The 12824-nt window shown below is 45.7% G+C and overlaps 1 protein-coding gene across 1 annotated transcript; it reads right to left on the minus strand.

Annotated features, from left to right (window-relative positions):
* Positions 1 to 322: 322 nt before the first annotated feature.
* Positions 323 to 2512, minus strand: FAM170B (family with sequence similarity 170 member B; the record flags this gene model as incomplete). The annotated part of the gene is made up of 2 exons (XM_081075435.1): positions 323 to 1065; positions 2401 to 2512. The coding sequence occupies 2 exons, from the start codon at positions 2510 to 2512 to the stop codon at positions 323 to 325; spliced, it is 855 nt and encodes a 284-aa protein (XP_080931561.1).
* Positions 2513 to 12824: the final 10312 nt, after the last annotated feature.

Here is a 12824-nt window from a genome sequence, read left to right on the forward strand (position 1 = left end):
TGCTTGATCCTCCAGCAAAAATAGAAATCCCTGTGGCCTCACGCTGTGGGCTTCAGATGCTGCGCCTGCCGTCAGAAACTCTTGACACCCTCTCCTCCTTGGATTCAACTTTTGAAATGGACTCTGGTTGAAATGCTGTGCCCTTGGAAGGTTCTTTCCCCTTCCCTTCTCACAGCCCTCCCAGCTCTATGCTCACTCAGCTGGTTCCTTCCCCCCTGGCCTCGGCCTCTCTCCCTGTCCCCGAGGCTCAGATCCTGCTGGCCGGGGAAAGAGCAACCGAGGTAGCAGGGGTGAGGGCAGGGCTGGGCATATCACCTTCAGCTCACTGCTTCTGCTGCTGCGATGGAAGCACCCTGCCCGGGGGCCCTGGGCGGCCAGTGCTGTCCGAAGGGCTCTGCTCTTCCCCCTCCTCCTGTTCCTGGTCCTGGGCCCGCCTTCTCTCCAGCATTTCCTCGTAAAAGATCTGGCAGCTGAAACCCTCTTGGATGCCATACTGAGCATGTTCCAGCAGCGCCTCCAGAGTGGGGAAGACGCGGCAGCAGGCCACACAGCGCAGCCCGTGGTTGGTGGTGACCAGCCAGTCCGGGGTTTCCCGCAGCTCCTGCAGGCAGCTATCCAGGGGCCCCGGCAGCTCCGAGTCATCCTGCTCCCGGCAGCCGTTGTTCTTGCTGGCTTCCAGCTCCCAGCGCAGGTCGGTGTTAGAAGCCATCTCAAAGGAGGAGCCTTTCCTCCTCTGCCTCCCGATGAACTCAGCTTGGTGAATGCGGGGCTTCCTGCTAACAGGCTCGAAGCCGGCCTCGGTCTCCCAGGCCACGGCCACACCCTGCACCGTCTGCACGTGGGTGTAGAAAGCACAGACACTCTGCTGGGCGGCTTCCTCATCACTGTACCGGTAGGAGCAGCAAGACTGGTACTGGGAGTAGGACTGGTCCTCAGAGGAAGCCTGGGATGATGGGGAGCTGCTCCAGCTTAGCTTCCCCGGGGCCCTGGAGGTGAAAGACACGTCTTCCTGATGGGAAATGGCTGGACCTGGCGGCAGAGATGAGTCCTCCCTCTTTATGGTCCCTGAGAGGTGGAAGGAGACTTTCATCAGTGTCCCCAAGGGATCAGTGCCAAACCCACCTTCAGGACTCTGGCAGGAGGCTGGCCCCAGGGGCCCTTGGGCTTCATACCATCACCTCCCTGTGTCCCTTTCCTCATAAAGTGGGGGTGATAACAAAGCTGACCTCATGGGGCGATGACAGGGATCAAATCACGCGCAGTCACATGTATCTATAAGTCATGGATATGATCAAGGGCCAGATAACGTATAAATGTAATCACCAGAAACTTAACCAAACCCCAAAAGGCAATCAGCTGGTGAATAGACAGATCAAGGTACATCCATGCGATGCTATTCAGTGATAAAAGGAAATGAACTGCTGACACATGCATTCTGCTAATGCGTTCTGCTCGATGAAAACCGCCATGGTAAAAAGGCCACATACTACATGATTCTACTGAGATGATCTTCTAGAAAAGGTAAAACTACAGGGAGAGAGGAGAGACCAGGGGTTACACGGACATGGGGACAGTGGGGAATTGAGCTCAAAGGGTCATAAGGCAACTTTTGGGGTTGAAAATGTTCTGTATCATGATTTGGGGTTGAAAATGTTCTGTATCATGAAAATGTTCTGTATCATGTATGTAAATGACATACAAAACATGACAGCTCAATCAAGCCAATTTACAAAGCAAAGCCCGGGAAGTGCTTCGGCCAGGCCATGCAGCCCCACCTGCCCATTCAGCTTTGTTATGTGTCTCCATCTTATCCCAGGGGGGCATCTTGCCCTCTCCTTGAACACTCAGTGTAGCCCCATCACCATACAAGTGTTTGGCCTGCTTTAACTCCTTTAAATGCTCAAGAAACCCTAAGAAATTGCATTGCTGTGATTCCCACCTGACAGATTAGAAACTGAGGCAGAGCATTGAAATGACTGATGGAGCCAGAGTTGGTGCAGGGCACTCTGGCCCCAGAGCCTGTGTGCTACCCACAGGTGCTGCCCATGGTCACTTCACATTGGTCTTCAAATTGATATTCTAGATTAATTTCAATTAATTTATTATAAAGGAATATTTTATTTACATCACTGCTGAAATAACCGGATTGACATGCCAACTCTGTTTTTTCCAATGCACATTACAACATATAATGATTAACATTTTACACCTTCATCCTCATACTTCCTGAAATTACTTCATGTACTCCGAACACTGGCCTTGATCAGAGCCACCATTCATTTTTATGGCCAATACAATTTGGCAGCAGCACAAGGGGTACCCAGGCACCAGGCCTCCCGCTTCAGGACCTCCTTCCCGGGAAACACACCAGGCCACACCCAGCTCTTTCCTTCCGCCTACCTGGCCAGCACACTTCCACGCTCTCCTCCGTGGACTCCAGGCTGGCCAAGCTGAGGGTGGTTCCATCTGTTGGTGACTCTTCTCCCTTATGATCTGTAAATTGGCGTTTCATGGCTTGCCACCAGGCCCAGGGGGTTCAGAGCTCCAGCTGCTTGTTGAGAGTTGGCTTGGTCTGTGCTGATGTCCTGCACTGGCCCAGCCCAGAGTGGCTGCTGGGGCCCCCTTGGTTACTAGGATCCGGGCTTATTCTATGACCTCGTCAGTGACATTGGTCGGTTCTGTGACCCATGGCACAGTCAGAAACCCATCCAGAATGCCAGGAGAGGCTTCCCACCAGGATTTCATTGCCCTGTTTCTGCCTTGTATACTATTAGGACACACACAAACACAAAGCATAGACACACACTCATAAGCACACAACCTGTAAAGACAGAAACACCTCAACACACCCATATAGGCATTTAAACACAGATAAACACACATATACTCACACCGACATACATACAGAATCACACAGAGGCGTACTCAAAGATACATAAGCACACGCATTTACACACACAGTCTATACACCCATATACACACATATCACTCAACCACTCACATAGGTTCACACATCTGTGTGCACAAATCCACACCAGATTCCCTTAACCACACATACTCTCATATACACTGTCATCCCCCAACATCAAAATGGGCCTACTTTGCACTGGGGAAACAGTGTGCAAAAAAAGTTCCCCTCCCCGCGAACTGTTCCAAAGTTCCCACGCATGCCCCATTGAGGCCTCGCAGCCCTCCATGGCCTGGGTCCCCAGGCACCTCTCTCAGGTCTCCTCTCTGGACACTCACCCTCACCCAGCTCCTATGACTCAAACACACCAGGACCCTCTCGCTTGCCTAGGACTTTTGCACTTGCCCTTCCTCTGCCAGGAGCACCCTCCCCTAGAGCGCCTGGGGCTCCCTCTCTCACTGTAGTCTGCTGAAACAGCACCTTATCAGAGCGGCCTGCCTGGAGACCCTAAAGAAGGGAGCACTCTTCAGCCCTCCAGCTCTCTGTCACCTTGCCCTGCTTTCTCTCTCATGGTCGCGTTTATCACCCTCCGATGTGTGTCTGCCTAGCAGCCTTATCAGCATTCATCTCCTCCTTCAATGTAAACTCCACGAGGAGACTTCATTCATTTTTCCAGTTATATCCCTAAGCATCCAGAATCATGTTTGACACATTAACAAGCGCTCCAGAAATAATTGTCAAATTAAGGAACAAATAAACGATGAGCACTCCGGAGCTACTGACAAGTTCATGCTTACCCAGTGGCACCGCCTTCTCTCAGCACCTCAGATCTCTGTGGCCCCAGGAGGGCAGGTTCTGGCCCCACCGCTCTGGGAAGCCCCTCCCGCTTCTCCACCTGCACAAACCTCCCTGCAAACACATCACCCTGGCAGGCCTTCCCCACTGTCATCGGTCTCTGCTGCAGGATGCCCTAGTGTTTAAACAGTTCAAAAAGGTGCTGGATTAAAATTATTCCAATATTCCAAAAGGAACCCCAACACCACCCCACAAGCCTGCACCTAGGAATACACTCCCCTCCAGAAAGAGAGCCACTGTGTGGAGGAAAACCCCACAGAACTTTACAGAGATGAAATTCACACGCACTACCAAAGATGGTGTTCCTTTTGTGGACAGACACTTGCCTTATGAAAACAAAGTGGTACACGCACAAAAAGTAAATAGATCAATGGAAGATAAAAGTAGTCCAGAAAAAGATCACATTATATATTCGACTTTTTAAGGGATAAAGAAACTTTAAAAGTCTCGGAGGAAAAGAAGACTTAGTCAATAAATGAGAGTGAAAACTTTTCTTTTTATTAAAGTTTATTGGGGTGACAATTGTTAGTAAAGTTACATAGATTTCAGGTGTACAATTCGGTAAAGCATCATCTATAAATCCCATTGTGTGTTCACCATTCAGAGTCAGTTCTCCTTCCATCACCATATATTTGACCCCCTTACCCTCATCTCCCTCTCCCCACCCTCCTTACCCTCTGATAACCACTAAGCTATTGTCTGTGTCTTGTTCTTTTGTTGTTTTCAGTTTTATATACCACATATCAGTGAAATCATATGGTTCTTTACTTTTTCTGTCTGACTTATTTCACTTAGCATTATAATCTCAAGATCCATCCACGTCGTCGCAAATGGTCCTATTTCATCTTTTCTTATGGCAGAATAATATTCCATTGTGTATATAAACCACAACTTATTTAACCATTTATCTATGGAAGGACATTTTGGTTGTTTCCATGTCTTGGCCGCTGTAAATAAAGCTTCAATGAACATTGGAACACACGTGTCTTTATGGGTAAATGTTAACAGATTTTTTGGGTAGATACCCAGGACAGGGATTGCTGGGTCATATGGTAATTCTATTCGTAATTTTCTGAGGAACCTCCACACTGCCTTCCATAGCTGCTGCACCAGTCTGCATTCCCACCAACCGTGTATGAGGGTTCCTTTCTCTCCACAGCCTCTCCAACACTTGTTACTATTTGTCTTGTTGATGACAGCCATTCTGACTGGGGTGAGGTGATATCTCATTGTGGTTTTCATTTGCATTTCTCTGATGATTAGTGATGGTGAGCATTTTTTCATATGTCTATTTGCCATTTGTATGTCCTCTTTGGAGAAATGTCTCTTCAGGTCCTCTGCTCATTTTTGATTGGATTTTTTTTTTTATTGTTGAGTTGTATAAGTTCCTTATGTATTTTGGATATTAGCCTTATTGGAGGCGTTGTTTGCAAAGATCTTCTCTCATTCAGTTGGTTGCCTCTTTATTTTGTCGATGGTTTCTTTTGCTCTGAAGAAGTTTTTAAGTTTCGTATAGTCCCATTCGTTTATTTTAGCTTTTACTTCCATTGCCTTTGGAGTCAGATTCATACTCTTTGAACCCAAGGCCCATAAGTTTAGTACCTATGTTTTCTTCTATGCAGTTTATTGTGTCAGGTCTTATGCTTCAGTCTTTGATCCATTTTGAATTAATTTTGGTACGTGGTGACAGATAGCAGTCCAGTTTCATTCTTTTGCAAGTGGATTTCCAATAATCCCAGCACCATTTATTGAAGAGGCTCTCTTTTCTCCATTGTATGCTTTTGGCTTCTTTGTCAAAAATTATCTGTCCATATTTATGTGGGTTTATTTCTGGGTTCTCAGTCATATTCCACTGGTCTGTGTGTCTGTTTTTCTGCCAATACCATACCTTTTTTATTATTGTTGCCCTGTAGTACAAGCTGAAGGGAATGTGATACTTCCAGCATTGTTCTTTTTTCTTAGGATTACTTTGGCTACTCGGGATCTTCTGAGGTTCCATACAAAGCTGATGATTTTTTTTGTTCTATTTCTTTAAAAAACGCCATTGAGCTTTTGATGGGGATTGCATTAAATCTGTATATTGCTTCGGGTAATATGGCCATTTTACCTATGTTGATTCTTCCAATCCATGAGCACAGAATGTCTTTCCATTTCTTTGTGTCTTCTTCAATTTCTTTTAAAAATGTCTTATAGTTTTCAGCATATAAATCCTTCACATCCTTGGTTAAGTTTATTCCTAGGTATTTTATTATTTTTGTTGCAATTGGAAAAACAAATTATTTTTTGTTCTTATTTCTTGTTCTGAGATTTCATTGTTAGTATATAGTAATGCAATGGACTTTTGTACTTTGATTTTGTAGCCGGCAACTTGAGGGTATTTGTTTATCGTTTCTAATAGATTTTTGGTGGAGTCTTCAGGATTTTATATATATAGCATCATGTCATCTGCAAAAGGTGATAATTTAACTTCTTCATTCCCAATTTGGATGCCTTTTATTTCTTTCTCTTGCCTGATTACTCTGGCAAGGACTTCCAATACTACGTTGAAAAGCAGAGGTGATAGGGGACAGCCCTGTCGTTTCCTGAACATAAAGCAAAGGGCTTCAGTTTTTCACCGTTAATTGTGAGATTAGCTGAGGGTTTGTCATATATGGCCTTTATTCTGTTAAGGTATTTTCCTTCTATACCTATTTTATTAAGTGTTTTAATCATAAACGGATGTTGTATCTTCTCAAACGCTTTTTCTGCATCAATTGATGTAATCATATGATTTTTGTCCTTTATTTTGTTTATGTGATGTATCACATTGATGTATTTGCGGATGTTGAACCATCCTTGTACCCCTGGGATGAACCCCACTTGGTCTTGATGTATTATAATCTTTTTAATGCATTATTGCATTCGATTTACTCGAATTTTGTTTAGGAATTTTGCATCTGTATTCATCAGAGATATTGGTCTATAATTTTGTGTGTGTGTGTGTGTTATCCTTACCAGGTTTTGGTATCAGGGTAATGTAGGCCTCATAAAATGAATTAGGGAATATTGTCTCTTCTTTAATTTTTTGGAAGAGTTTGAGTAAGACAGGTGAACATGAACACTTTTATTAAATCAACTTTGGTCTCACCTCATATGAAGCAACTAAGGATATTTTCATGTGATTCAGGGTTACGTTTTAGTTTAAAATGTGTACAGAGATGTAAAAAGTAATATAAATGGGACCACTTTAAAATGAAGCCAGAGCGCTATGCCAGAGGGACTGCCTTGCCCGTCTTATACTTCAAATCTTGGAATTTAAAAATAGGGCAAAATACCCTTTCGACTGGGCCTAGGGCAGCATTGTGTCCCAAAGAACTGTTTGGAAAGATAACCAGAAAGCAGTTATTATGACTCCTGGACTGAAAATTTAAAACACTGTTTAGAATTGATATCACTATGTTATGTTATCTGCACCGATAAAAATGCTGTCCACCTATTAATGTAACGGTTCCCCTTCCATTTCTCATAAATGCCCATTGCCTTTGTTTTCTAATTGGAACATTAATTGAGCGTGTTCCTGAATTAATGATTCCTGAATAGCTATTCTTATTGCTCTCAGATAAAAGTTTGTTTGCCTCTCACTTTAAAAGGCTTTTCTATTTTTAAGTTAGCAAAGAAAATATAAGTTAACATTTGTCATTAAAGGGTAGCTTTTCTAAACATAAATGATATCAATCTCACAAGCATCTTTGAATCTTTGTCATCTTGTTTTAACTTCATTCCTTAAAAAAATCTCACTGCTTCAGTTTGCATTTCTCTGATTTTTAGTGAAACTCAAACGACCAGTTCAGTAAAGGAAATGATCAGGCACTTCCCAGGAGAAGAAATGAGAAATGCAGATGGCTGATAAACATATAAGATGTTCAACCAACTGTAATAAGGAAACTACAAATTTAAAAAACATGATAATATGTGATTATCATTTCACCCTTTAAAATAAGCGAGAGTTAAAAATATTGACAGTTCTAAGTTCTAGTGAGGACGTGAAGAAATAAACAGTTTTATACGCTTTTGGCAACAGTGTAACTTGCCTTTCTCAAAGGAAATTTGGTAATACCCATTAAAATTAAAAGCAGGTAGGCTCTTCCACTCAGCACTTTACTTGCCATTTCTTTCCTTAGAAACATTCACATTTTGTTCTATGTGTGCAAAATAGCACATAAAAATATTTATTGCAGTATTGTTCATAATAGAAAAAAACAGGAAACATTTCAGAGATCCATCAAAGAAAAGAAACGGTTAAAGAAATTACAACATTACAAACTGTGGGATACTACACATCTATAAAAAGAAAGAGATCTACAGGTTCTGATAATCAATTCATGTTGAGTGAAAGAAAGATGCAGGGGAGTCCAAATTTAAACATGCCAACTCCTCTCCCCAAAAGCCCCACACCAAGTTCTCTAGTATCTGTATAAATAAAGACACAGAGGAGATATGAAGAAATGGGAGCAGTGGTAACCTCAGGGAAGGGAAAACAGATTAGGTGGGGCTGTGGGAGGTGGTATTTTCCAAAGGTGGCCACACCAGTATGTCTCCCATCCACATGCTCTTCTTACAAAGTGAAGTTGACACTCCTGCATCGAGAGAGAAGGGGTTCCTCTTCCTGAACCAGGGTGGGCTTCCCTCAACGAATAGGATGCAGAGGAAAGATGCTTAGAAAGGGTGATGCTAGGTATGCTAGGTCATAATGAACAATATGACTTCCTCCTTGTTTCTCTCTCTCTCTCTCTCTCTCTCTCTCTCTCTCTCTCTCTCTCTCTCTCTCTCTCTCTCTCAATCTCCCTCTCTCCATCCCCAACTCTCTCCACTCTCCTCAACCACCATGTTGTGAGGAAACCCAGGCCACATAGAGAGATGGGGCAGCCACATGAAGCTGTCCCAGCCACCACCGGAGGTGTGAGTGAACAAGACTTCCCATAACTCTGCCTTCCAGTCTTTCAGTTTCCCAGCCCGGGCCGCAGACACTTGAGAGCAGAGACTAGCCACCCCTGCTGAATGCAGCCGTCTGCTCTGCCTGAATTCCTGACCCTCAGACACTGAGAGCATAGTAAAAAGTGTTCTAACCACTAGGTTTGGGGGCGATTTGTTATGTAGCTACAATAATCCGATGGACTGTGACTGTGTCCCTGTGCTGTTTCCCTATGTTCTAGTGCGGCACCTCACTGACCAGCGGCTGGACTGCAGGGGGCGCCTTCCTGGCCCCGCTGACCGCTGTGATTCCCCATCCCCACCATCCGTGTACTTCTTTGTTCAGTCCCAGGATTCTTGCAGGCAGCTCCAGGGGTGTTAACCTGCACCCCCGTGGGAAACTACAGTGCTTACAGAAACTTACTTTTGTCTTTAGCCGTACAGTTTATGGTCAAAATACCATTTTCCAGTTACCTGAATCAACTCCCTTTTCCCCCAGAATTCACATATATTCTTTCCAATCCTCTCAACACTCCTGCCAGGCAGTGAGTGAACTCTACTTCACAGAGGCAGGCTGAGACTCTGCAGATCAGATGGGGTGCAGGTAGGAGGCACGGGGTGGGGTGCTTACGCTTACCTCCCAAGCCCAAAGGCACTGGCTGCTTTGCCAGGTGCCCTATGTTGTCCCCGAGGGCTGCTACCTGGGGGTGGCTTTGAGCAATGCCCCACCAAAGCGTGCAATGTCCTTCACTCTGACGTGGCCTCTGGGCTGCTTCCAGCCATGGCCACAGGGAAGGCCCTCTGTCCCAGCCCCTCCTCTTGCTCCATGCACATATTTATTGGAGGCCACCCATACAGGGTTCCTGCCCCCCAGGGGAAGGGAGGGGAGGATGTTTATGGCCCAGGCTGGCCCAGGCCCCTGTGTTCCAGCCCCTGCAGTTTTCCAGCTGGTTCTCCAGTCTTGCCAACAATTCCCATGCTCCAGTGCCTCAGCCAGCAGGGTTGGTATGCAAAACTCCAAAAGGACCAACGCAGCACTTTTCTTGGAGCTCTGATTCTTGGCCAGCTCATTTCATACATTGCATGTGAGCCCTAAACCTCATCAAGAAGGAGGGAGTATTTTCCAGTCTTAACTTTTTTCTTCCAAAATCTACTCTTCCCAGCTCTTTTTTCTCTGCTTGGAAGAGGCTAACAGGAAACACACCAGCCACAGAAGGGCAGGAAGCAGAGACGCCACCTCTCGCTTCCCTTCCCTTCTCACTCCAGAGACTGGCTTGTGCCACAATTGAGGAGGCCACAGGGGGAAGCAAAGCATGCATCCCAGAGCTGATGAACGTCCAGAAATAATAGCCTGTCCACTTTGCCAAGGAGCCTGACATTCCCCAGGTACATCGGTTGTGGCTTCTCTGTGGCCGAGCCATTGTGCCAAGTGCCTTAAATGGGCAATGCTCTTCTCTTCACACTGAAAGAGGGTAGGGGACCAACGACCCTGCCACCCTCCTCCCCAAAGAACTCCTATGAGCAGACTTAACACCCAAGGGAGGGAGATAAGTGGGAAGCCGCGCCCGGGTGCTGCTGGCCAGGTATAGGGTGCCTTTTGGAGTGGAGAGATCCCCCAGAAAAGGTCAATCTCAGGCTTACTGATGATCTCAGCCTTGTGCGAAGTCTGCAGAGAAAGTGTCAGAAGCTGTCAGACACATTGAGGATTAACGTAAGGAAATATTTTTCATGTTCATTTTTTGTTGCTTCTTGTAACTATTTAAAAAGAAGTGAGTCAGTGGACCACGTAAGGAAAAACTCAGTCACAGAGAAATGTAATACGAAGAGCTCTTCCTAAGGCTCCCAAGGAGAATGGGGCAGGGACAGGGAGTTCTGCTTTTGTTTTCTTTCTGATTTAATAACAGGTTGCTTCTTCTTCGAGGTTTGTTTGGAGCAGTCTCGGGGTTTTGGCCTTAACCTCAGAACACTCACACAAATAGCCTGGGCCTTCTCTGTCGTCAGGGAGGAAGAGGGTGCCCCTCAGGCTGGGCCCTCAGGCATGTCTCTGGCCGTGCTCCAGGCCCCAGAGCCCCAGTTTGACCCAGAGCCTGCCTCCCTCCTACCCAACTCTGGCTCCATGGGACCACAAATGTTCAACAAGATTTCTGGATGCAGAAGAGCCTTTTTCCAACATATGCTTCCTTGGAATGGTGATCTCAGCTGAGAGGAAGGACATCCCAGCTGGAGGCCACACACGTGACCCAGCAGCTCCAGGATCCCAGCAGCTGGCCACTCCCCACATGTGTTCTTAGACAGCCACACTGGGAGCTCTGGGGAGGGGGAAGTCTTCCCTCTCTACGTCCAGAATGTGCTGGCCACAGGCCACCTTGGACACAACTGTCAGGCCGCCAGATCTTAACTCGGCCTAAGTGAACCTCTGGAAACACTGGCTCCAACTTGGAAGGTGGGATCCCAGGACCTCAAAGGCCAACAGTGAGTTACCACAATTTCTGAGTGTGCTGGGCTTAGACCTGCGCAGACTTCAGCTCACAATCAAGGCATTTGTAAAACCCACAGGAAAGCAGCACATATGCTCACATATAACCAGAGCAAAACTGGTTGATTTCTTTTTATCCCCACAATTAGAATTGCTATTGCAGACCCTTGTCTTCAGGATATTTTTTTTCCCATCCAGTTCTTCAGAGAAAGCGTCTCTTTTGTGAGACGGTGCAGTACCTTAATAGATGAGAAGGGAGGAAGCCAACCACTGTCCCTTCCCCAACACATCGCAGAAGGCTTGTAGCTGATTCCAGGCCCTCCAGGAATGAAGTAGGGGTGAGGTGAGGGCTTCTGGGAAGGCTAGATAAGGCTACATGAAATTCCCACAGGAAATTTCCCAAGAAAGGAATCTGAGGCCAAGACTTAGGGACCAGAACTTGAGGCGGCCCATTCAGCCACACCAGTCTGCTGTCAGATACGTTCCTGCAGTGCAGTGAGACTGCCTCTCCTCCTCTCCAGGGTTGTGGTGGGGGGGGGGGGGGCAGATTTTTAGTGTGCAAACTTCCCTTTCCTTGGTTAAATTTGTTCCTAAATATTTTATTCTTTCTGATGCTATGTAAAATGGAACTGTTTTCTTAATATCTTTTTTTGGATTGTTCATTACTGTTGTACAGAAATACAACTTTTTTTGTTATTCAACTTTGCTGAATTTGTTTATTAATTCTAACTGTTTTGTGGATTCTTTAGGGATTTCTACATATAACATCATGTCATCTGCAAATACAGTTTTACTTCTTTTTCAATTTGGATGCCTTTTATTTCTTTCTCTTTTCTAATTGCTCTGGCAAAAACTTCAGTACAATGTAGAAATGAAGTAGCAAAAGCTGGCGTCCTTGTCTTGTTCCTATCCTTGGGGAAAGCTTTCAGTCTTTTATCATGGGGCATGTTGCTAGCTGTGGGTTTTTATATATGGCCTTTTTCATGTTGAGCAAAGTCCCTGCTAATCCTACTTTATTGACTGCTTTTATCATAAAAGGATGTTGGATTTTTTAAATGCTTTTCCTGAATCAATTGCTATAGTCATATGTCAGTTTTTTTCTCTTCTTCCTATTAATTTGATGAATTACACTGCTTGATTTTCAAATGTTGAGCCACCTTTGCCTTCAGGATAATTCCCACTTGGCTTTGCTCCAGTAGGGAGGTGTGGTGCTAAAGGCCCCTCTTGCTCATGTGATCAGCACCTTCAGGTTGGCGAAATGGGAGGAGCTCACGGTCAGGGGAAATGCTTTAGTGAGGCAGAAAGGGGCTCTGGCGCGCCCACAGTGCACAGGGGATGGGCAGGAAGTGGCCAGAGCAGTGGGCTCCCCACCGCCTGACCACCTGTCACCTGAACCAGCCGGTATCAGGCCTCTATAGATACCCATTCCTGGAGAGGAGAGGGGACCCCGCCAGTGTTGGCGAGAGGAAGTCAGCTTCACTGGATTCACTTCACAAGGGAAAGAACGCTCTCCCAGAGGCTGTCCCTAGTCCACCCGGCTGTCAGAAATTCAACAAATATAGTAGTCCCCTCTTATGCATGGTTTCACTTTACGTGGTTTCAGTCACCCGCAGTCAATCACAGTTGGAAAATATT

The sequence above is a fragment of the Rhinolophus hipposideros genome (genome assembly GCF_964194185.1).
Source record: "Rhinolophus hipposideros genome assembly, chromosome: 15".
NCBI lineage: Eukaryota > Metazoa > Chordata > Mammalia > Chiroptera > Rhinolophidae > Rhinolophus > Rhinolophus hipposideros.